Source organism: Gavia stellata, chromosome 3, assembly GCF_030936135.1.
Source record: "Gavia stellata isolate bGavSte3 chromosome 3, bGavSte3.hap2, whole genome shotgun sequence".
Lineage (NCBI taxonomy): Eukaryota > Metazoa > Chordata > Aves > Gaviiformes > Gaviidae > Gavia > Gavia stellata.
The window spans coordinates 15,369,190-15,394,675 of NC_082596.1; the positions used below are offsets into that span (position 1 = coordinate 15,369,190).

The 25,486-nt window shown below is 42.2% G+C and overlaps 1 protein-coding gene across 1 annotated transcript; it reads right to left on the reverse strand.

The window, feature by feature from the left end:
* Nucleotides 1–538: 538 nt before the first annotated feature.
* Nucleotides 539–20,043, reverse strand: COLEC10 (collectin subfamily member 10). The gene is made up of 6 exons (XM_059836350.1): nucleotides 19,763–20,043; nucleotides 8,304–8,375; nucleotides 6,687–6,758; nucleotides 4,628–4,681; nucleotides 3,265–3,360; nucleotides 539–1,796 (listed from the first exon to the last, which is right to left on the reverse strand). The coding sequence occupies exons 1-6, from the start codon at nucleotides 19,905–19,907 to the stop codon at nucleotides 1,405–1,407; spliced, it is 831 nt and encodes a 276-aa protein (XP_059692333.1). The 5' UTR covers nucleotides 19,908–20,043; the 3' UTR covers nucleotides 539–1,404.
* Between the last annotated feature and the right edge of the window lie 5,443 nt (nucleotides 20,044–25,486).

Sequence of the window (25,486 nt, forward strand, 5' to 3'; positions counted from 1 at the left end):
GCACTGTGCCAGTGTCTAGCATTCTCCTTAGCCTCCAGATATCATTCCTTTATTTTTAGTCTCAAGTGGGAAAGACAATCTGTAGACTTTCTTCACAGGGGCCCTGGGGTTTCTCTTGATATCTCCTGCTCTGAAGAAAAGTGAACTGTGACTAAGAACAGGCTCACTTCTGAAGGCAAAATGGTTGCTGTGTCTGAAGAAAAGAGCTCCTTCAGTATTATCAAAGATACGAAAATGTGAGCCATTGTGGGCATACTGACATGGAGATCTGAGTAGCCGGGCACTGACAGCAAAGCTGCTCATCATTTGTGGAGAGTCCTGCTGAAGTGCATGACTAAGTTGCTCAACCACACCAGAATCTGGGTTCTTGGGGGATAAAGCCTGTTCTATAGCTGCTTCCTGTGTTGCAAAAGCACAGGTGATTTTAGCATTAGACATCAAACGTCACTGGCTACTGAGTTAGGGAGTTAACATGTTCCTAGAATCACTTGTTAAACCAGCAGTGTACATTGGTATAGCTGATACTACATGTGCCTGTTTACAGCCTACACCAATGGTGTTGCTTCCTTTGCACTGTTCTCTTTGTGCTAGACTTTTCTTTGTTTTTCACAGATTTTGGGGGACATCAGAGGCTAGAATTGCTCCATCTGTTCTCAGGTTGCCTGCAAGCTGTGCAGGCTTGCATGCAGAAGTGCCATTGCTAAGTTAATTCCTCACACCTCAGACCAGCCTGATGGGCGATAGGGTTGGAAGCAGAGATAAGTGAGTCCTCCCCTGCATATCAGGCAATATAATTGTGCAGCCAAATTAAGGAGACTACAACAACTTCTAATCTAAGTTTGAAGTTGGCCCTGCTTTGCATGGAATATTCAACCAGGTGACCTCCAGAGATCCCCTCCAACTTAAATTACTCTATGATTCTAACAAAAGAAGGATTTTTTCAAGAGAAACCGCAAATCTGTTCTCCCAGCTGTGAATTCACCAGGGAAGTTACTGGGACTTCCTGTACAGGTCAAAGATGAGTAAAGATCACACTCTTTCCATCTGTGGACTTTATGAAGCACATCAGTGATTATTAATATACCAGTGAGTTTATTATTTCTGGCATTAGTGAAATCATATTCACCTCTGCGTGCTCTAAATTTGCCCCTAAATTACACGTAGCAATGCCCACCCTAAATTGCACATAGACATGAAATAAAAATTCACAATTGGCTAGATGCCGCCTGCAGACCTGTGCTGACTTCATGGTCACTGCCATCTTAACAGTAGTTGCTCTTGCTTAACCCAGTGGGGTGAAGGCTGGATTGAGCCCTGTCCCTGGTTGTCTGCTCTCCCTACGGTGGATGAATGAAGATGGGTTATTGTATGTACAGCAGGTGCCAGGCACATTCTGCGGCACTTCTATTTCCTCTTCTTGAGGAATTCACAGACGAAGTAGATGGTGACTTGGCACTCGGAGTCATTCCACTCTCCCGTGCTGAGCATTTCCACACAGTCCTCGCGGCCAGCTAGGTCGTGAGGTTCCCCTTCCTTCCAGTTACTGTAGTTCTGCAGCGGGCTGTTGTCTGCATACACAAAACGTCCTTCTTTTTCCATGTCATTCAGCCCAATGAAGGCTCGGAAGAGGCCGCTGTTGGAGATGTAGTCAGCAATCAGGGCGTTGGTTGCCTCATCTTTAGGCATGGCCAGTGTTCCTCCTCTGTCTCTGCAGTGGATCAAGGCTTCTCTATAATTCTTCTCTTCTTTCACGATGTAATAGAATTTCTCATCTGTCTCCCTGATACCTGCTATGACTATTTAAAGGGGAAAAAACATTGCTTAATGGCATGTGAACAGATACTGAAGGTGCTTCTGCTCCAATATGACAATGAGATGATTTTTACATTAGAATTAATAAAAGGGAGAGAGGAAAAGTATTCCCACCACTGAATTTGTGATGAATGATGAGGACATGATCAGAGGCTCGTGCTGCTAATGGGATTGACAAGCACCTTGCACACATTAGGACAAGAACTATTCAGTCCTAATTGGCATGTGTCTCCTGTGACACTTAAGTTTTACTTCATGAATATCTAGTACTAATCAAATTAAGGCATGCTAAATGGTCAAATAGCAATATCTAACGCTGGATCACCCCTGTTGCTTTGCACATTTTTGAATACAGATTGTGAAAGAGTGCCCTGGAATAGAAACACAGGGGTATAGATAGCTTTTCAGGCCCTTTCCATGTAGAGGAAAATCAATGTGACTGCTAAAATAAGACATTTTAAATACAGCCTGATATTCAGAGCTGCTGTAGCCACTAAGTGGCATTGACTAGGAAGAAAACTGTGGCTGCTCAGCAGCTTTAAAAGGCAAACTTCTTAAAACAGCATATGTCCTAGTGAATTAAGTAGTGCCAAGGAGCATGCCTGGGCAGCTGGAAGTTGATTGACCCTGCTGATGGATTGCTGGAATGGTCCTGAGCAGAGCTTTGGACTGGGGCAACTAACACTCTCTCAAACAATTCAGGAGTTACTCCAGATACAGTTTAGGAGTTATTAGAGGGACACTCCTGATAATATGGCATTCAGTTTTGTAGGATTTGATAATATAGACGAGTGCTGTTTTGTGCTGGTTGCCCACAGTGCCAGAGAACAGTCTCAAACACAATTTATGGATACAGACTTAGTCCTAGAAGGACTCTGCTATACCAGGAAATGTGCTTCCTTCCTTTCAGCGGGGGCAGTTTGCACTGTCCACCTAACAGCGCTGCCTGCAAACGTGGCTTCTTATAACCCATGTCTTTGAGCATTGGTCCCTTGTTACAGGAAAATGATGCTTGCACTGAGGGGAGCGCTAGGAGTACCGCGTCTGCAGCCTTCCTGTGCAGCAGAAAGATCAAGAGGTTTCTATTGCTTTTCCTGCCTCTCTGGAGCAGATTGGCATGGACTTTTTCCTTTAATTGTCTGAGTAGACACTGAGACTAAGCAGACTGACAGTGCAGATGTGGTTAGCAAGCCGTGCCTTGTGCTTTTCATTATTCTTTCTGTTGTGCTGTTGATAATTTCTGTATTGTTTTTGCTTTTAGTCACCTGCTGCTTATATCCTTATAGGTGTAAGACTGTCTCTTTTCTGTATGCTTTTGGAGTGCCTCGCACAGTGGGACCTTCTCTCTGGATCATCTATGGATGCTGCCATAGAGCAGCAATGGTAGAAGAATAGCAATGATGAATGTTATAGGAGCCAAATAAATCACATCAAATACATAAGGATCCTTACCATTCTTTACAAACTTGATGGACGTGTTAAGACGAGCAACATTGATATTCAGTTGTCCAACAACTCTGCGGTATCTTCCACAGTCACAAACTGTGCCTGATGCAATACAAAGGATAAAGGATTTATCTGTTTAGAAGCATTTGTGTGTGTGCGTGGAGGGTCGTCTGTAGCCCACTTCCAAACCTTCTGAAAACTTGGCCTCCACTTTTGGAGAGCCAGTCTCACCCTCCCCCGCTGACCATACTTCTGTTGATCAAAGCGCTTAATATTTTGGCTTTGTACACTCCCTTGCTAACTGGCTTGAGAATGCCTACTTTTAAAAACGCGGATAGAAGAGTTTGCCGTCTTCTTTCCACCCACATCAGTGTGGGATTTGCACATCCTCTGCCCCTCTCATTATTGATTCCATCTAGCTGCAGAGATGTGGCTGGTCATGGTGATCACTACAGCATTACATGTGAATGCCAAAGGTCTACCTTTGTATCCATAAACAGCACAGGTTCCCCAGCCTTCCATTAGAAACAACAGCATCCATGAAATGGGAAACCGCTGCTTTCTCAGTGAAGGAGTTTTGTGAGTATGCATAGAGGTGGGATTGGCAAAACTTTGGTAGAAGGACTATGTTAGTGAATTGCTGCATGCAGCTGTGGTACAGCAGTAATAGTCGATACCAACTCAAATAATCGATAACTTTAAAGCATTGATGTCTCAGTTATATTTTTGTTGGTAAACTGAAATTCGGCTTGGTATAGGTTTTGTTTGTTCCTTAGGAAGAAAATAAGTTGCTGATGGTTTCCCATTAAGGACCAAACTGGCATTGCATATGAAATCTTTTAAAAATGAACACAACTGTACATTCAAGGTGGGAAAACATTCAGGGTTATTAGGACTGAGAAGAACTTTCAGATCCAAATTCTCCTCCTGTAAGCAAATGCATTGCATTCATCTAACAACAGATTATGCTCTATCTAAAATCACTTATTTTTTCATCCCCATGCTCCTGTTAGGAAACTCTTAAAGGACTTCCTTCATTCCTTTGGTATTGAGAAACTTCTAGTTTCCAGTATAAATGTACTGCTGGTGTGTCTATGTGTTAGTTTTTATGATATCAGAACATTGACCATTAATTTAGGTAACTATTCTCCATATTTTGCGCATGTTGGTATATTCATAGGCATCAGTCATGTCCCTACCCAAGCCTTCATTTTGCTAAACAAAACTTTTTCAGTCTCTTCCTGTTCATTTAATCTATTTTTGAGTTTTTTCATGGGCCTCAAAATTTTATGAAACTCCAGACAAACTAACCCTGAAATCAAAGACCCAGCAGACTTGACCATTCTGCAGAGAAGGATGCATAGCATACCTGCTTTTCCCTTTTTTCCAGGAACCCCCAATAAGCCTTTGGCTCCTTTGTCACCTGAATAAAAAGGAAAATACATTCTCAGATCTCTGACAGTGCACATGTCAGGGGAGCATATTTGAAAAACCTGTTTAATAATACATTAACGGTGTGCTGCTGATAGGAAGCCCTGATGTACTGTACTGGCAGATGTGCCAAGTCAAACAAACCATGATTAATTCTGGTGTATGGAAATAAGGAGAACCCTTTAATAGCTAACTCACTGATAACACAGGCATCTTGTGTGCTGCTGGTTCCTGGTACCACTTACTTTAGATATAAACTGCAAAATGATACTGAGGCTGAAAGCACTCAAGAAATCTGCGAGAAGTGAGACCTGGGTTCTGTCACTGCCTTGCAGGACAGAGCCCTTCCCTGGGTTCAGTAGCTCCATGATGGGATGAGACACCAGATGAGGCTGATGTGAAACTAAACTACTGAATTAATGTGTGCAACAGATTACTTGTGTGGGCAGCAGTTAGCACGTGCACAAAATGAGGTCAGTAAGGAGCAGCGTTTCATTTCAGATATAGTTCATGGAAATGTGATTGATTTTCATCCAACTGCTTTCCTGCTCTTCTGTAGATCATAAAAATGATACAAATACTTCTCCAAATGCTGTGCTACTATATAAGTGGAGGTGACTAGCTTTTTGAAAAATCTCAGCTGTAATTTGGATCAGGAACAGCTGGATTTTATCTGAAATTCATGTCAGCTCTTCTTTTAAGAATTAAAACCTTGAGAGGTCAAAAAATACTAATGCTTGCTCTGCCTTGTTGATGGCTGTGTTTTGATGTGCTCTTTCCTTTACATGGTTGTGGTTTTTTAAAGAAATTAGGAGTTGGCTGTCATTTTAATTAGCATTGCTTGACAGTGCACACTTACAAGCTGAAATGTCATGGTTGCTTCATTAAGAACTTGAATGTTTAATGGTATATTTAAACAGTGACTTAGTGACCTTTGCTTCTGCAAATAAAGAAAGAAAATGAGAAAAACTAGAAGGGGACAATAAATTGTACATTCAGGTTGAAAGAGAGCTTGATTTAAAAGCTGAGAGCATTGGTTTACTTAAAGATAAGCAATTTGTTGGATTCTTAAATTCTAGTCTCCTGTAGTGATTGAAGACATCTCAGGAGATAACTATCTGTGTTTTCAGTTGTCTAAGTACTTCTGAAAATTAGTCCCTCAGGCCAAATTCTTTTGTTCTTCTCTGATATTGAGGCTGGCTAGAGGCCATCAAAGGTTTATTAAAAACATTGGCTTGAGAAGCTCCCCAGAGAAATTGTTCCACCCACTCACCCACATGCCTGGGTTGATGTGCTGGTTAGAGACCACAGAGTTCCCCTGGGGATGGTGGAGTCCCTGCTCAGCTTTCAAGGCAGGTCTCCCTGTGGCAGATGTAATATTCCTTCTTAAACAGCTCTTTAGGAATACCGGAAAGGAATGCCTGAGCCTTTTCTCAGATGACTAGAGCATAATTTAATGAAATTATTGTCCAGGTAGACTTGGAGTCTCTGATTTGCAAGTAGTTGTCATCCCTGGTTAAGTGACTGCTTTCTTAAAACTCCTAAAATCCTTTCCTTACCAAGCTGTCCTGTGCATTGCTTGCTTACATGTCACGCAGCAGTGCAGGTGACAAGGTGTGGCATCCTGAGCAGCAGCAGAATATTGACTTAGGCCTTCAGCGTCCAAAGCAGAGGCACAAATTTGGCTTTCTCTTTTAGAGCGTTCAGAGGATTTACTTCACAAGGGCTGGATTTCTCCATTCCTCTTTTACCATCAAAGAGAATTGATCTCTTAACTTGTAAAGCAAAGTATTTTAGCCAAGTAAGTCAGATAGATTACACGTGGGAAACAAAACAAGAATATCTTGGTTAGCTCTCATCACCAATCTTTATGCATAACTTTCTTTGGAGAGCATTGGTCACAGCCGTTATTTGATACTATTCCATACCTGGAACTCTCACAAAACACATATTTACCTTGAGGGAAAAAACAAGAAAAATCCCAGACCAGAGCTTACCCTTTCCACCAATTGGACCGATTTTTCCAAGCATTCCCTGGTCACCAACATCCCCCAGAGGTCCTTTGTTTCCTAAGAGAAGAAATAAAGAAGAAAAGAGTATGGATGGTTTCTGTCATTTCTTTCCCAAGGCACTATTTAGGTCTCTACTACTGCTATTTTTCCTGAGCGTGGCCAGTCTGCATGTGTGGCGAAGTCGAAATGAGTAGAGCCCTGAGGATGGTTGGAGGAGGGCAGCACAGATCTCTGCTACTGTAGGATACAACTACTGTAGGACATTGCAAGGCACCTTAGTAGAACTGCCTGTTCAAATGCCCAGAAATGTCATGTTTTCTTACAGAAACTATAAACTAAAACTGCTAGTGAGTATTCAAATATTGATTTTACTTCACAACCAAACCAGGCCGACAGCAGGTTTTATTTGGGGTTTTTTTCTCCACCCCAGACAAAAGCCTTTCCTTCTTCCTTTACGTAAAGTCCTTGCAGCTTTGCTGGGAATCCTTCTCAAAGCAGGACTGCAGATAGGGCGCTACTCATTTTGCTGTATGTGCTTTCCCAGTCCTCAAAGCACCAAAATAACAGATGCCTTTTTAATTGATTAATAATTTAAGTTCTAAAATAGCTGACTAATGATGACAGACCAATTTAGGGAATCTCAGTTTGAACACTAAATTTTACATCACTAAGATACTTCGTAAATGGTTGGTTACCCAATTCCCTTGTATTTTACCTGATCTTCTTTGTAAGGTAAGAAGCAAAGTCATATGAATTCATTTAAAAATGGAAAAGTTTTTTTATTACAACAATAATAACAGGGTGATTTTAAAGTTTCTATAAAAGTAAAAACTTCCCTGATGAGTCTTAAGCTACTGTCAAGGAAGAAAGACCATGGGTATGCATTATCATTAAACTCTAATGATAAATTAAGCTTTTGAATTAGAGTATGCAAACAAGGCTGACACCATCACATCTGGTGCCTCCGAATGCTCTGCCCAGCTCACACGGTGGAAACGGGATGTGTTTAATAGAGCTGAGTCCTGAGACATCTGTGACTTCTTGTTCTCAGCTCAGATGCTCTTTCATCAGGGGAACTTTGTTTCTCAGTGTATGCCTCTGTTTGCTTTTCTGCAAAATACGGACAACTGAGACCAAATTTTGTTGAGCATCCTGATATATTACTAGGAAATAACTCTCAAAATTTAGTTTCAACTAAACGGTCATTTCAGTAAGAGAACAGTAATCTTTCTGATTATACATGTGATCTGGGTCTTCTAGATCGCACTCATGACAGCTACTTGGGAGAGCAGCAGTAAATGTACTAGTTTATTACATGACTCTTCAAATTTATTGCCATATATAGCTGTCTTATGTATCAGTAGGAATTGCATGAAGCTCTCCAAGTGTTGTTAGGTTCACTGATTAATGTTTGACAGGATTGTGAAATCTACTGCGGCAACAGGAATGAAAAGCATTAAACATCACTGATCATATGCACCAATACAGTTGTGTATAATGATATTCATATACCAGTATATGGTATATGAATATATATATATTCATATATATATATGAATATATATACACCATATACCATAGCCAAGAAACTGTCAGAAATACCTTTTGGTCCTTTTGGTCCAACCTTTCCTTGTTTGCCCACTTCTCCTCTATCTCCTTTTTCACCTTCATCCCCTTCCAAAAAAGAGAAAATAAAGCATCATGGTATATTTCTTTCAGTGCAGTAAGTGCAACTATACATTCTCAAAAAGTGAAGTTCACAGGGTGGTTTTTTTCCTACTAATTTCTTTTTATTTCACATTGAAAGCACAGTAGTCATGGGATAAATTTTCAGAGAAGACCTGATGAACCTGACCATCATTAGGAAAAGCTAAAAACTTTCCCTTTTGGAGAGGCTATTCCAATGTGAGAATTATACAACACCAATTTCTAGTCCTACCCTTTAAGCCCGATCAGCTATAAAGCAGATAAATAAGCCAATCTTTCTCTGTTGGGAAACCTGTACACACACAGAAGAACTGCCAGGGGAGGCAATAGGAATTTATTAATTGTTCCTAGTGACTCTGTTTGTAGTGACTCTGTGTTCAAGGTATGCAGATGCTTTTAGAATGGGAGGAATGTAAATATGTTGAAACAGATCTTAACGTAGACCTTAGCACTTAGTATGGTAGAAGTCTTGCCTTCAGTTTTTGACAGGTGCCATTTAAGTGTTGACGTAACAGACATGTTTTGCAATTACTTCAATGCTTTAATTTGAAAATGCCATACACAGAGTATCTGTAAGAGGTAAAATCATTGCATGTATTACCCTAGTGCAGAGATTTCTCCAAATGAGATCAAGACCCTATTACACAGGTTCCTATATAGTACTGTATAAATACTCTTACTATTGTAAGAGAGAGTCTCGCACTGAGCAGCTTACAGTCTAAAGGAGCAAGGCAGCAAATTAGTAGGAAAGAAATGTTATCTCCTTCCTTAGGATACAATTTCGTTTCACATTATGCAGGAAATTGGAGGTACAGCTGGAGTTAATTTCCTTATTGTCTACTTCTTAGTTTTGAGCCAAATCCCAAGATCATCTTTCTCTTTATTTTAGACAAATGCTGAGGGGGGACAACCCCTGCACCCCTTTGCACCAAATGACTAGCACTGAATACAGGCAGCCTTCCAAAGCCTCTCCCCCTGTCTCCTACCCGTGTCTGCAATAAGCCTTGCTGTGTGGTGGGAAGCAGTGCCACGGTCTCTTGGCCAAGCCAGGATCTCATGTGTGAGTGGCAGCCAGTTGTGTCTGCCTGCAGCCCAGAAGGGGAGAAGAGGCTGCAGTTCAGCATATGGAGTACTCAAGGGAGGGAAGTCTGTCTGGATATCAGCAAAAGAGAAGTGAGGATGGAACAGCATTACGTGACCAGACCAATAACCTGTCTCACTGAGGATGGTGCCTCCAGCCCTGGCAGAAGGTGTTCAGGGAACTGGGTGTGCTGAGGGTGACTATGACCCAGGCAGCCACTTCCAGCTTCCCATGAGCAGTGGCTTAAGGGGCTTGCCTGAGCCAAGCACTGCATCCAGACCACGTGTGAACAGCCACTAGTGATTCTTCCCTGCACAGATTAGTCCTGTGCCTTTTAAACCCATTTATTTTTTTGGCCTTTATAATATCCTGTGGCAAAGAGGTAATGATTTAATTTTGTGCTGAGGGAGAAAGTAGCTTCCCATGGTTGCTTTCAGACTGATTGTTTTATTGGAGCTCATTCTTGTTTTCTGAAAAATACTGCACACTCATTCCTGATTTACTTTCTCCTACTTCTGTAGCCATAGGTAGCATATTGTGGGCTGTTCCATGGGGTCATGACAGATGAGAAGTGGTGCATAATCATTGCAGCAGATAAAATGTAGTATTAGCTCTTTGGCTCCTTTCCATGTCAGTTACATGGACTGGGCTGAGTCTGTCCCTGTATGCAGGAAAAAACTTCAGTGTTGGGACTCTCTTGTGGAGGGCAGACTCACCCCGTTGGTCAGGATGCCCTTTGGGGAGGATGGTCAGTGGGCCAAGCTGAGGAGGATAAAGGGCTGAACTTCAGTCCGCGTTGGAGGAAGGAAGCATTTGGTAGAGGGATGGACAAGGAGGAAACATGGTGTGGTGGGTGTGCTGGCTCACTCAGGTGCTTTGTTTTTAACATCAGCTGCTACAGGACAAAGTAGGAAGGGAAAAGGCTATAAGCAGTCAGCAATAGAAATTTTAAACATACCTGTTTTCACTGGTTCTTAAAAATACAGGAAAAGTCAGTATATATTTCCAAAAGGCAAGCTCCTTAAATATCCATCTGAAACTGTGGGTCTGGGCCTGCAGCTGATGGAAGGATGCCTGCTTCTACTGGGTTCTTGTCTACTGATCATCAAACAGCAGAGCCAGAGCATGTACAGTTTAATTTTGCTGTTGACCTCAGTGCTAACAACATTTGCAACTGAGAAACCAAGAAATTGTTCTTTCCAAACCCATCTATGAAACCCTTGAGAGAAGTGTAAAAGTCACTTTTCAGTGAATTCAGTTCAGAAATTCAGAAAAGATTCACAGAGGCTGGCAAAGAGCTTGTGAAATGAAATTCCAGGGGAAGGTTAAGAGCGGATCTAATCACGGTCTGCAGACCTGTATAGTGGGAGAAATGTGTGATAATAGAAAGGAAGCAGGGTGTGATTCAAAGGCTGGAAAAGCTGGATGAGTCTTGACTAGAAATGTAGTATGGAGATATTTAACAAATAGACCATGTTCTCCAGAAGGGGAGGGAGACAAGGAGGCTTTTCATGTCCAGCCTTTCCCCATGCAATGAATTCCTTTGTGTAAAATATGCGGTAACTCTGGGTCTGGTGTAGAAATTGCTGAGGGAGTTTCTTTGGCCTGTGTCATGCAGGAGAGCAAAACAGATTCCTGCTGACCCTTCAAACCAGGGCTTGTCACCTTGGCAGTCCTCATCACCTCTCTCAGGCCAGCTAGTTACATTCCCTGTGGCTTGCAGAGTGCTCTGTTGGGTTAAAGGCTCTAGAGAGACTGTTTGCTGCAGAAGAAAGAACTCTGTGCAAGAAAGATGCTTTTTTTTTTTTTTTTTGGTAAGAGACATTGCTTAGACAGTTAATCTTAGAAATAGAGCCCAGGAAAGAAAGTCAATATGCAAGTGGAGAAGCTATGATTACTTTCCAAAGATGGTTTCTTCCAATCTCAGTTTCAACATTTTGAGCCACTGAAAGCTGCCGTGGCTTTTTCTGAGAGACTTTGGAGCAAGTTTTTCACACACGGGGCTGCTGGAGGTGAAGCTATGTTGCCCTGTATGGGCCATCAGACTGAGAGCCGACAGATGAAAGGGGTAAAAGGTGTGGGAAAGTTTGTTCTCGAGATTTTCAGAGATTAGGGAGTGTCTCAACTTTTATAGTTAATGCCTCGTGTAGTCCCAATTTTTGCGTAAGCCCTCTAAAAGCCTAAGGGAGAGGGAAGTAAGGTCTATCACCTGTTTCATCTTGGCATAAAGCAGCCTATTACACTCTGCCTTAGTTTCTCTACCTAGGAAAATGGGTAGAATAATAATTTGCCTATCTGTAAGGGAGGGAAATCCTGCTTTTCTCCCCATAGTGTATCTGAGAATGGGTAGGCCATTACAAAGCAAGGGTAGATGCAAACAGTATTAATTAGTGGTAACATCTCATGATAATTTAAGACTGGACTAAGCCCAGTGCTTGACAATATGCTGTGATAATTGTAAATGAATTGTGTCCCCCTTTAGCTGCTGTACGCAGTGATCTCAAATTTTGTCAAGAAACGTGAACTCTTGGGTTATGCTCCCCCCTTGTGGTCTTGCTATGATTTGCAACTAGGTAGGAGGGATTGTGAGAGGGTGGTTGACTTTGTTTTGGGCAGGGGTTGAGTTGGCTTCATTTCTAATTTGTAATAAGTATCCCTCCCTTTCCTCTGGGACTTCATGTGGACAGGCCATTCTGCTGTATTAGCCACTTTTTTGTAATCTGCCAGAAAAAAAATTCTAAATCCTGCCAGTGCTCTTGACTGGGTTTTTAAATTTTGTACTACTGTGCTTTGTGCAACACGAGTTTTCTTACAGAAAAAACCCACTGATCCCTGACCTCATATGCTTGTAGACTATACCTAGAGGTTAAACTCTCCTTTGTGCTGCTTTACACTTGGGGCAGTGTCAGGTTAAGTTTTAACCTAATTAGCAGATTGTCACCTTAAAACTGTGGTTGCAAGGATGTCAGATAATGTACTGCACTGGCATTTGAAGCATAGGTGAAGCACTTGCGACCAGTAGCTGAAGCTAGACCATTTCTCAACCTTGTTAGTATTCCCTTAAGCTGATTCACTTCTTCTGTGTCACATATTTAAAATACCAGACTATTAAAATGAACACACGGAATAATAAATAACTAGACTCTTCCAGCTTGGGACTGTGCGAGACAGAAGGAAAGCAGAAGCCATAAGCAGTAAATGACTTTTGCAGCCATTAGAAAATTTTAATTGTAATTGAGAGGGAACCCCAGTCCCTTCTTCTCCTATAAACAAGCTCAGGAAAATGCTGAAGGTCTAATAATCAGCAGGATTTTTAGGCAGTTGAAAGGGGCTCTGCCTTTTTAGTAGTTTCACTAAATAATACAATGTTTAGAGGTTACATCTGGTAAGAATTTAATTAGTAAGAATTTACTGACATTCAGGTGTTTTAGATTTCCCTGCTGAATATTTTGTAGGCAATTTATCTGGTTTGTATTCACGAATTGAGGAAGTTTTCAGGTTAAATAGTTCACATATGTTTAGTGATGCTCCAAGTTTCGTGATCAAGGGCTGACCCTGGTTCTTGGAGAGTCAGGGTGTAATCCCTGGGGATTACGGAGTCCACATTTATCTACAGAGGCAGCGCTGCATCAGGGTGAGAGCATGTCTGCAGGCTGCCTAAGGCTAAAGCCGGGAGGAGACCTCCTCGCTGGGCTTACGCATGTATTTCTCTGTGAGCACATATTCTTTTCACTCAGCTCTGCTGAGAGACTCCCTGATTCCATGCAGGGTTTTACTGAGACACTTCACCAGGTGTGCTGGCAAAGTCATGGCCTCAGGTCAGCTCCAGTTCCTGCCTCCTGACCAAAAATACTACAGAAATGTTAATGCTTTCTCAGCCTCTTTTTTGCAGGTATACCTTCCTACACATTCCAGGGCATACCCACCCTTTCAAATGATAGAAACGACACTTATGCTGGGCTACAGCACAGTTGTCCTCCTACATCAGATGCTCTGAATTGAAAAAAGCCCACCACCAGCCAAAAAGTCCTTGAGAAGCCCTGGGGGCATGACTGTTCTCTTGTGAGGGGGCAAGGATGGTTAATCTTGCTTAGTATGCTCATGGATGCTTTGCACTGCTTGCCTTGGATGCATTTAGCATTCCTAGGCATAGCCAATGTCCCACCACAAAGGCTTGGTATGGAACCTGTTACGCAGTTTTACCCTCTGATCACGAGTGACACAGTTCTGCTCCATGTTTCATGGTTGTAGTCCCACTTGAGGTGGCATAGGGACTCACCCCACCTCCACAGACAGAGTGTGAAGAGTACAGGAGATTTCTGCATGTCCTGGGTGTTGAACTAACGGGATAAGGAAATGTGCATCATTCTGAAGCCTTGAGAACCCTCCAGATGCAACTGAATGCCTTGCCCTCCTGGAATAGCCTTGCAGATAGCCACAGGATTAGCTCTGCAGCCTATGGACACTGGGTGACTCTGAGTATGGTGAACCTTTGCAGCACTTGTGCATGCATAATCTCCGTTGAGAAGTTTTGTCACCAGAGGGAGTTGCAGACTCCAAGAAATAAGCAAATACAGCCCAGTTTGTCTTTCCAGTGTATGAGCACGTCACAGCTACGTCAATGGAAAGCCTCAGGATTTCCTCTAATTTCACTTTCAATGTCTTTTAGATCCTTAGCAAATTTTCCATTGCAGTGGGGATTCTTGCTTTGAAGCTATATATGGCTAGTGAGGACAGGATTTCTTGACATCTTCTGCCTATCTGACATGATGTCCTCTTCCCTGTCCTTCTCCTCCCTTCAGCCCCCAGTGCTGACCTGCACGCCTCCCTCCCCTCTGCTTGATATTGAGCACTCTTCTGACCCTGTGTTGAAGGAATTCAACACACTAAACAGAGGAATATCAATAAGGCAAATAATACACATTTTAGTGAGTGAGCTGAATCAGCTCAGTGGAAAGTCTGATGAGTAAATAGCTGAGCCAGTACCAGGTGAAGGTAGGACCACATGGTCAGAGTGAGAGATGAAAAAGGTGTTGGGCCTCCCCTTTTGGCAAAAAACCTGACAGATGAGTGCAGCTGTAGCGTGCAACTGCACCCATAGCCACTCTCCCAGGTATCCTGCAGGAACATTTGCACCGTGAGAAATAAAGCATTTTGCTCACAAGTTCTTGGACACATTGTCTTTTTTCACCCAGCTCCAAATTAGACAACAGGGCCCCAGACACCTTCCCTGGTGAAAAGGAAAGAATCTTCTAGAATAAACTGGATTCTCTGCTCACTTTTCTACTTTCCACTTGCAAACATCCATTGACCTCAGTAGAAATACCCTGTTCTCCTATTGCATTGCATGAGCCAGACCCAAGCCTTCAGCAGGCTTCGTGAAGTTCTGCTGACTTGTATTATTTGAAAGTGTGGGCCTTTGTGCATGACTGGAACATATACTACTTTTTTTAGTAACAGAGAAATAATTTAATTTAAATTACTCCTGATTCTGTTTTCACTTGGTCTGCCCAATTTAATTTTCTCAGCCTGTTCCCCTTCCCCTGCCATTCTGACATGATCTCAGAGACCCATGGATTACAGTGGCTTCAGTGAGGAATCAAATGGACGTTGGTAAGAAATACAGAACCAATATCTTTTGAATTTTTGTATCTTAAGTCCCCACATACATGGTTTGTAGCTCAGGCTGACAAACTTCAGAAACTTAACTTATGCTAAAATGAGGAAGTCTAAGAAAATGACATGAAAAATAGAATTACGTGTTGAAATTAAAGGGCTCTTCAGATCGAACGTGAGGCACTAAGAGGGAAGTTTAGTTATAGGTTTGAACAGCCTATAGGATGTGGTAAAGCATTTTATATTTTCGGAAGGAAATGTGGATAGCACCATATCTGGTTTCTGAGAGAGTTTGAGATTTTCCAGGATTGGAATTGCGTAAGTAAGTGCAATGAAAGCTGAGAGATGGACAGCTATACTGGAGACCACAGTAAATGCTATTTTGAGGCACCAGCCAATGTCACAGAGTTTATAAGCATCATTTGTCAAAAATAATAATAAGGAAACATTTTACATCTAAATTGCTATGGGAAACTCGGGGTATTCTTCAGATCCAGTTTCTCAACCTGGATCTGATTCAAGACCTTTGAAGTTCCTGTGTCTGGATTTCAAAGGAAATGAGCTAGGACCTGGGACAGATAGCAAGATCTAGAGCCAGTCTTCTGAAACACTGAGCTCCCACGGATCCATGTGAAATCAGCTTCTGCAGAGCCAGCCCACGCCCCAGTCATCTTCTCCCCCTGCTCATGCTTTTAATGGGAGTTTAAGAATCAAAGTTTTGGGCTCCCTGCTTATTTCTGCCCTCACGTTGTTGCTTATTGATTTACTCAGACCAGGTGAGATCCCATCTCATCTGTGTCAACAGCTCACTTAAAACTTCCTTTGCAGGTTAGACAAAACGGAGCTTGCAGTCTCCAGGTGAAAGCAGGCTAGAAGAAAGGAGAGAGCTAGGACACTGACTGAAGGCAGAGTCCAGGGGAGCAGAGCCTGGTGCTCCTGCTGCTGCCACAGCATGGACCAACAACTGGTGCTTTTGTTCTCACCGCACTAGCTGCTGGCTCCCCACAGACCCAGTTCCTCTCTCCGCAGCATCAACAGCCAGCCTGCTTCCAGGCTTGGAAGGGTGGAAAGTAGATGACAGGGCCATGACTAATTTTGCTAGGCCAAGCACTTGGCCTCTCTGGGAAATCTGTTGTTTTGTTTATGCTTGATCTGGTTCTGTTTGGACCCAAGAAGTCCATGGACTACAGAACTTGGCCTTTATTGCCTTAGTTACTCAGCTGTGGTTCAGTGTTACCTAACGTAAGTTTTCAGAGGTCCTGTGCCAAATCAGTCCAGCTAAGACCAAGTTGTTCTTAAACATCTCAGGTCAAACACCAAAAATCACTAGTTACGAATACTGAAAATCTGTTTTGGTCCAAAGCACATAGTTTTTTCTTTTTTTCTATTTCAATAAGGGTCCTAGAAAACACCTCATACATTTCTATTTTTAACTGCGATATAAACCAGCTTGCTGCGTACCTCAAAAGCTTTTCCAGGAAGGCAGAATGAGACAGCCATTGCACTAGGACTATGTTCATTAACAAGAATCCCCTCTTTTTGAGAAGAGACCTGAGCATTGGCTAGAAAAGAAAACTGGGAGAGGAGTGCCAGCTTTTGCTTTTGCCTTATTCTTTTTTTCCCTTTTTCTGGACTGCCTATTTAGAAAAACTCTTTGCATAATTCTTTACAAACAGACTTCAACTTTCATTTGCTTGCACCAGCATTGGAAAAGCAGCGGATAGATGGAGGGGATAGCAGGGCGCCTGGTTTGCATCACGCAGAACCACCAGAGGTCAGACTTAAACTCCTATTCCTTTCTAAGCCTGAGCAGTTCAATTCAGACTGACTTATTGCAACAGAAAGTGCAAAGGGCTTACAGGGCATTTACTGCATTCCTTCTGCTCCTGGGAGGCTGCGTCCTTCGAGTATTTACTAGCTCTTTGTGTTATACATAAAGGCCTCTGGTTTTGCCTCATGCTTTTTGGGAGCTGGTGGGACTCTCAGAACCGGTTTGAAGACTTTCCTGATAATCAGCCTGGAATTACCCTTTCTTTTCATCCCATCACTCATATCATACTTCTCTTGTGACATCTCAGGTATGAGCGTAACAAAGAATGTATTTTTGAAGGGGAAGAATTTGGCTTGCACAAATTAACTTGGACAAGTTACATGTGGCTTGTACAAGAAGTGGCCAATTTTCATAACACTAACGACCCTTTTTGAACGGATCATTTTCAGGGCAGGCATGCGGAGAGGTCGGGTGCTTGGTCCTGTAGCAACCGTGAATGCCTAGATGATGAAGTGAGTAATGCAACCTCCCAACAGTGCAGCACATAAAGGGTTTTAAGTTCTGAGCCTCTCCAACCTCACTTCTCCCTCAGTTTTCTCCTCTCCATTGTGCTGTGTGATGGGAACAGCAGTACTGCTGCTGCATAGCACCAGGGACCATCCCACTTGCAGCCCACAGACTGGATCTAGCCTACAGGACAATTTGTGCCTTGCACTGGGATAGGGGAGGTGGGACAGTGTAGGAAGTCTTACAGCTATTGAATACCTTTTAATTCCTTGCGCTTCTAGGTGCTTTGGCCCATTAGACACTCCCATGTTCATATGGAAGGAGGAAGTTGCTACAACAGGAATCTGACCTGTGGTGGTAGAAAAAGCTGGCCAACGTACTGTGCGAGTTTAGCACCTCCGTCTTGTGGGAGCACAATTGTGTTCGACTGTAGCTGAAGATGCTCAGCAGATAAGGGGTGAGAGGGTTAAACTTGTGCAGGGTGGGTCAAAACACATTTTCAGGAGAATGGTGGACAAAGGGGCACAACAAATGTAGTACAGAAAATAAAACTTACAGCAACAAAAGTCAGAGGCTTGTCCATTGTCAGGGTTAAAGTTTGAGCAGCAAAGTGTTGCCTGTGGCTGTGGTGTGGTCATAGGCTAGGGATCGTGTGCTCTGAATCCGTAGACATAAGAAGGATAGAGGAAAACTGGCAGCAGGACAGACTGTCTTCTGCCTTATTAGGTTAGCATGCTTCATCCTTGACTACAAGGGATGCCTGAGGAGTAACAGGGTAGTTCATACACCCAGCAGGCTCAGTCCTTAATTGCCCAGCTGACTGACAGTCAAAACAACCAGTGCCATTGAGAGCAGCTTGTGATTGTCCTGGATGAGCTCAGATCTGTTAGGAACTGAAATTAATCTGTAGGTTCATACCACATGGACTGCAAAATGTATTTGATGACCTGCACTGGATGTGAGCCAGTAATCTGGAGGTGATTTACTCAATACTCCTTTTACCAGTCATGGATTTTGGGCATGGTAATCTGATTTTAAAGTAGTAGTGAGGACCGTGCCAATATACTGTTTGACTCTTCTTGTGCCTTGGTGTCAGCCAGGAGGCAGCAGGACTGGTAATGACTAAATCCTGACTTTCTCAGTATCACACTTGCATAGAACCATAATATCTAACCTTTAAATGCACCCTATACAAGCTAGACCACAGAAACCAGCTGGAGTCCCAGCTACTCTCATGTTGTCACCAGACCACCTCATTAGCCTTGTGACTTGTTAAACACAATTCTGTCAAACTTTGTTCTCCAGCCTGCCATTATTCAGATACTAACTAAACAAACTCCCACTAGCTCCCTTGGGGATCATTACATCTCTCTGCATTTACGCTGTGGCAGCAAAAGTTTAAGCTTGGATTGTAATCATAAAGAAATTAACTTGCTGATTAAAAACAGTCCTTTAAGCAACATGCATTTGAATAATTCATCATAAAAACAAATGAGTCTGTAGCAGTGCTTTTGACTTGATAATCTTTTTTCTGCTTAAAATTTAAATCAGTTGCATTTTTTTCTCTCAGTCTGTAGCCTATAGAAAAATACAATGAATTACTAAAAAGAAAGCAATAGTTCGAACTGCAATAGCCATGGTGTGGAATATATATTTTAGTTCTGTCACCGCAAGATAGATTTGTATGTCATGGACCTAATTTTTGGCTGAGATACCCTTCAGGCAATTCCATTGATGTTAGTTGTGTTACACAGAAAGTAAGTTAATGCAGAAAATTTGGTTTCAGATATTTGCAAAGTGTTTTGAAGATAAAAGAACTGCATATGCCAGAGCTGATCTAGTTCTTGTTGAAATCTGTAGTGAAGGTCCTGTTTAATTCAACAGGAGCTGCTGGATCAGGTCTGATGAATGCAGCAGAGCTCCGTTTACAAGTAAGCATTTGGAAATAATGTCAGTTCAGTCATTTTAAATATTGCATGTATCTACCCACATATAGGTGCAAAGTGAACCATTAACAGTTCACAGTAGGTGCCTAATTTTAGACAAAGTCACTCAGTTTATAGCTGGTAGCTGTACTGGTTGTGTGATGAATACAAGAAGTAAGAGAAGATTTATGTGGCTGGAGAAAAATGCAAAAGGACACCTCTAACTTATATGACACTGTGTGGCACTGTTCCTGAAACTAAAGAAAAGCAAATTCAGATCTCCTTGCTTCATCACTTTGCCCCATCACAGTTCCACTTTTCTAGATGTTTGTACAGTCCACAGTAATTCACATCTTTCATGCCCAGCCCATGCCACAAGCCCTCCATGTCTCTATTTTTAAAAATCAGCCTTTATGAGTACTGGTCTCAGCATTAGCAACCTGATATTCCTCACCTTTTGGTCCAGGTAAAATTGTGTGTGTCGAGCAGACATCTGTTGTAGGTCGATTGTCAACATCAAAACCAAAAATCTGAACTTGGAAAACAAAAAGCACTACTAGGGTCCCGTATTTCCTTAGCTGTTCTTTCTTGCTGCTCATCCTTACAGCTTCTCAGGAAATGCCTTTCGTTGTTACAGTCTTAACAAATGCAGCTGATTCAAAAATAAATGCTCCACTAACTGAAGCAGTGCAAAGATTGGGAGCTACATGCAAAAACAGCTAAATAAAGTGAAGAAAGGAGTTTGACGATGCTGTAGTTATTTCTGTCCTGCACATTATCCAGGATATTTATTTAACACTGACAGCTGTTTATTCCAATTTATCTCTTATCTGTGAGATGTTTAGCTGCTTTTGCCATGGAAAATTTCTTCAATATGTGGGGATATCTTTTTTGTCATCTTTTTTTTCCTTTTGGCACTGACTTCTCATGCCCAGCTTTTCACTTACTCAAGAGACAAAAGACTTCAGTATTGTATCCAAGTGAGTACTAATTAGTTATAGGATACTTGTGGCTGGTTTTGTGCTGGAAGAGTAACACAGACTCCATGTAACATATAGAGAGACTTTTTCACAAAGGCTTTCATCCAAGCAGACCGTTAGTGACAATGGACAAGCTGCCAGTCTGCTGTGGGTGGAAGTCACTGGTGCTATTTCACACCTTTTGGGTGCCATGTACCCATAGCCCCCAGAGTAGCAAATGAAAAGTTGATGTTACCAATGGGTGTTTGAGCCAGAAACCTACAAATGATGGTTTTATGCTTACAGATTGCTCCACAATGGTTGCTCCAAGCCCAGGTAGTGTTGGTAGACACAGTACAGAAGGACAGACTTCAGGATTGGAGCCATAGAGTAGGGTGAGCTTGAATGACTGCAGTACCTCCTCCCATACCACCTTTCTCCTCTGCTTGCTAACTGGGAGAGACCATACATCAGGAGAGTGGTACAGCATAGGTCCCAGCAGAACGTCATCTTTGGGTTGTCCAGGAAGCTGCTGATGGTTCAAATGCACATGAGGTAGCTATCAGATTTTCAGTTGGGTGTTGGGACTTTGAAACCAGGTGTAGGAGGCCTCCTGGATGGGGGAACAGATAGCATGCAAAACTGCTATATATCCTCTTGGGTGGAGCTGTGACAGATATCTGTCCATATGCAATCCCTTCCTAGAAGAAAACCTCTAGCTTCCGCTTAGGGAGAGCACTGTAGCCGGGGACAGCAGATTGTTTGAGGTAGCCTGGCAGCAAAGAAAGGGGAGATTAATATTTGTAATCTTTCCTGGAATTTCGTTAACTTCTTGTTTCTTACACGACGGACACAACAGCTACTCAAAAAGCTGAACTATGCATTTGAACTGCCTAGTGCGTGAGAGCACGTGTTTGCTTTCCATTGTAGGCAAAAAATGTATTTTCTATGATAAGAGCTTTTGAGATGCTTTCCTTGTTATTTAAGAGAGTGTTAGTTCCTTAGTCCTACAATGTTTCAGCCTTTTGGTAGACAGGAAAAGTAGCAACACTGATGTAAAAGTGAATACCTTTTCTTAAAGGCTGAAAAAAGGCTTTGATTTCAAGCTTTCATATAGGATGAAATGTTGGCCAAAGTCCCAAGAGGGGTCAAGACACTCCTCTCCCTATTTCTTTCTATCCTAGTCACAGAGTGTCCCACTTTTCAAAACACTTTTCTTTTTTGTTAAACTGTATACAGTACTTTTCAGAAATAAATAGTGCTCTCTATCCTAAAGAATGTCATCTAACTAATACCCTCAAATGTGGTCTTAATAACAGATACACCACAGCTAGAAGGGGAGGAAAGAGAAAGCTGGGATTATAGATGGATGGAGTTGTACCAGGAATAAACTCGTTCCTCTGTGATTTGCGTTGGGCACCGTGCCTCTGACTTGTACACTGTAAATCTGTTTTATTTATCTTTTTCTTCTCTTCACTTTCCATTTTGTGAGCAGAAGGTCAATGTAAGAGCAAGAATAGAGAGCGTAGGAGTGGGAAGCTAGTGTACTTAGCTTTGGAGGAGGCATTTTGGGAAATGTTGCCAAACTGACGTGAATGATGCTATCTGTTCCACAGTACTGAGACTTACAGTGACGTCTTTGTTATTTATCAGGGATAAAGAGGGGTAAGTGTAAGTGAGAGAGGAAACCATTTGTTTAACCACTTCAGTCACTGACCAGGACTAAGCAGGGAACACTTTTCTGATACTACAATTGCTGTGATCATTTTCAAATGTTCTCATTCCATGTTAGAAAAGGAAACAAGACCCTCCTTTTTTTTTTTTTCTCCATGAAAGTCACAAAACCCCTAAACACACAGTGAGAAATGAAGCTTAATATATCCAAGAGCTTGGTAATGAAGGCACTTACTTAAAATGTAGGTGATCCAGATGCAAATTCTTCCTCTGCCTAATTCAAACCAGTGTTTGCACTAGAGCCTTAAGGTTATATTGCCTTGTTACAAAGCTGTTTGCTAATCAGTTATGTCTTCCTGTATGTTGGACCACAAATCCTGTCCTGGAGCTAGGAAACCTGCCTTAACAGGCAATCCATCAAAACTGATATACTAGCAGGAAAAGCTTAGGTTTTGGCAAATTGATATTTATCAAACCAGTTTCATTGAAAAATCTTCAAGCAGCTTCATTGGTGGTGGAGATTTAATGAGGCACATTGCCTATTGTGGATGTCAGTTCTTACTGGATCAGGCTTAGAGAAATGTCTGTAGGTAAGAGAGAAAAACAAACTAAGCAGTGTTGTCCAGGCATAAAAGACATAAAGCAAACATTTCCTAGGGCATTACAAGGAAACCCTGAGAAGACACAAAAGAAAGTAATGAAAGATTCTGTTTCTTTGAGTTGAGTAGTAGTCAGGTAACCTTTGTGTAGTGCACTGCCTCCTTGGTGTCCAAGTACTTCCTTGGCAATTTGTATTACCTTCACTTGTTTATTTTTCAGATGTTAGTCGTTAAATGTCAATACTATAAAGAGTACAGACAACATCCTGAAATAGTGCTTGTCAAAAGGTGGCCAGATCTACAGCCAATTTTAATAATTTGTAGAGTCCCAGATCTTGTGGTTGGACTCCAGGCTAACACATGCTGCCTATTACCACGGCTGATTCAGCCACAAGTGCTGAGAGTCCGCTGACATCCCTTCTAACCTAAATTTAGTATTAAGGAGAACTTTCCTCTTCTGTACTTTACTATACTGAATAAACCTGGGGGCATCTGAAGTAAAAGAAAAAAAAAGTACAATATTTCTCTGCTTTGGGATCCTAGATGGTTTCAGTTCTCCTGGTATCAGAGGTTATGACAATTTGGAGTGTTTCAGCCTGTCATACTGGATACATCAATCACAGTGGCAAAGCTTAGAGAGAATGGAAAAGGAGAAGCAGTAACATGGTTTGCCAAGTGTAGGGAGGAAAGTAATCCTAGGGCTATTTTGTAAAATGTCATTTTTGGTTTTGACACAATGCAATGACTACTCGAGCCTGTAAACACAGTCTCCACCAGTTGTTCCTCTGAGTAAGATATAAACAATGACTAGACCTTGATATGCCTGCAAATAACTGACAAAAAGAACTAAACTAAGGACAAAATTCTTCAAAATCTCCTTGCTTCGATGTTCAGTAAACAGAGCTTGTAGGACTCTAATGATTTTAGGTAATTCTTGGATATTTGAGGGGCTTCATCAGCCTCAGCATGTTCCCCTATCAACTATGATCTCCCTGGTTTCCTGCTAGTGAGTCTGACTCTCTGTTGAGTTGGGTGCCTTGAGGGATGGGCATGAGCGTTCCCCAGTCTGACACAGGAATGGCGCTCTAGGAGAACCTTAGGTCTGCTTTAGAGCTTACAACCCCTTCTTGGGATAGTCCTTCCTCTCCTTTCTCACTCCTATCCCCCTCAGCTTTTAGCCCTTAAACAGAAAAGCTGACCCAGATTCCAGGTGGAAGTGTCTGCTGTGAGGCAGGAGGGATTTGGAGACAGCTGGTGCCCACAGAGCAGAACGGCTGGTCAGCACCAAAATCTCGGAAGGAGCTTGGGTTGCAAACCACAGATTCAGAGAACTGCTGGACGCTTTATGAGGTGCAGTACTGAACCCTGTACCCCATTTTTTAAACAGACCTCAATTGTGTGTAACTTCTGCTCACTCAGGTAGCACTGCGTTACAAATTTGCATTTCTAACTTTTGCACTTTGTAAGAATTTACTGACTCACAGTGAATGTGTTATAAGCACTTTTATGGTGAACACTTTCACTGAGAACAATTCTCTGACCGTTAGCCTGCAGGCTTTCAATTCTACTGAAGATGCCTTTGACTTTACTTATATGGCATCAATCTTCCGGAGGGGCCTGAGACACATACCTATTGTGTTCCATGCAATCAGCTGGAGAAGTTGTGCAAAAAAGTAAGGCATTCATATATGCATTCAGAGATACGATAGAAAGTGAAATACTCAGTGTGGTTTGTAATTGTGTTTATCTATGTGCAGCCTCTTCCTGTGTCAGAACAGATTTTTGCAAACAAGAGGGCAATGATTCAGTTCCAGGGGAAGACTGACAAAATAAACCCTGGCTCCTGCTGACCTGATGCAGTGCTGAGCAGTGTCCTACCCTGGGAAAATATTTCCTGCTTCATTTTCATAAATATTTATGTAATTCCTTCTGGGAAACATGTCTTCTTCAGAAAACTGAACATGCTGCTCCCTGACACAAATTTAACTGTTTGTTTACACATGAGAGATTATGGGCATGTACCCAACTTCGGATTTTTGCATTCTTATCTCAGGCATTTTTGTCTTTTAAAGTTCTCCTTCGCTCTCCTCCTAGAGATCGCATAATGTCTTGAGACACGGGAGCTTAGTCCTGGCTCTGGAATTTGAACATCCCTGGTGCTCTTTGGAGAGTTGTTATTTTGGGCTGCAGAAAAAGGGACCAAATGTAATGTTCTGCCTGGAATCACACTTCTGTCCTGCCCAGTTATACCCTTCCGATTCTGGTTTGAGGCTCCTCTCTAAAAAAAAAAAAATCATGTAAGCAATTAAACAGAGAATTGCATGGCTAATGAAAGTATTTATATTTAGAAACAGACCTAAACACACTGCTGTGAACTGAAATAGAACTGGCATGCAGTCTTTTGAGTTTGCTTTCTAAGTTTATAGCAGGGATTAGCAGCAAAGTTGTGCACAAGTTGCCCCAAGAGAACAGGTATACTCCCCACCACAACAAACCGAAAAAGGTTGATCCTGCTCTCTTTAACATTTTTTAAGAGAACAGAAAAATCACTGACCTTGAAGTACAGACTGAAAAGAGCTTTGTACGAATCCTTGTATTAATGCAAAGCTGAGCTTTGTTTGCCAACATGCTCACAACCCTTCCATGAAGTGGTGAACTGTGTGGGGTGCTCTGGAGAAAGCTGTGTGATGGGTGGAAGACATAGTCGCAAGAGATGGCAGATGCTAAGCTTGTGCCCAGGAGAAAACATGCAAATGAGTATGTGGTACCTAGGTGATGTGCTGATCTGTGGATTTTATATGAAACCTGTTTACCGTGCAGAGCAATGACAAAAGTTCAAAGCACAAGATCTGTCAGTCCTACAGGGTCTTAGTCTCTTGGTCCTAGCATTCAGCTGCTGTGCCTTGCATTACCCGTTTGACCTTCTTTTTGAACATGCGTATTTGT

What these genes read in the sequence shown, in the direction of transcription:
- COLEC10 (XM_059836350.1), bottom strand. Translation starts at nt 19,907, where the DNA reads ATGAGCAGCAAGAAAGAACAGCTAAGGAAATACGGGACCCTAGTAGTG. An exon ending in CGGTCCAATTGGTGGAAAGG is followed by an intron (nt 4,682 to 6,686) that starts GTAAGCTCTGGT and finishes CTTTTTATTCAG; the next exon opens with GTGACAAAGGAGCCAAAGGC. An exon ending in TGGAAAAAAGGGAAAAGCAG is followed by an intron (nt 3,361 to 4,627) that starts GTATGCTATGCA and finishes GTATTGCATCAG; the next exon opens with GCACAGTTTGTGACTGTGGA.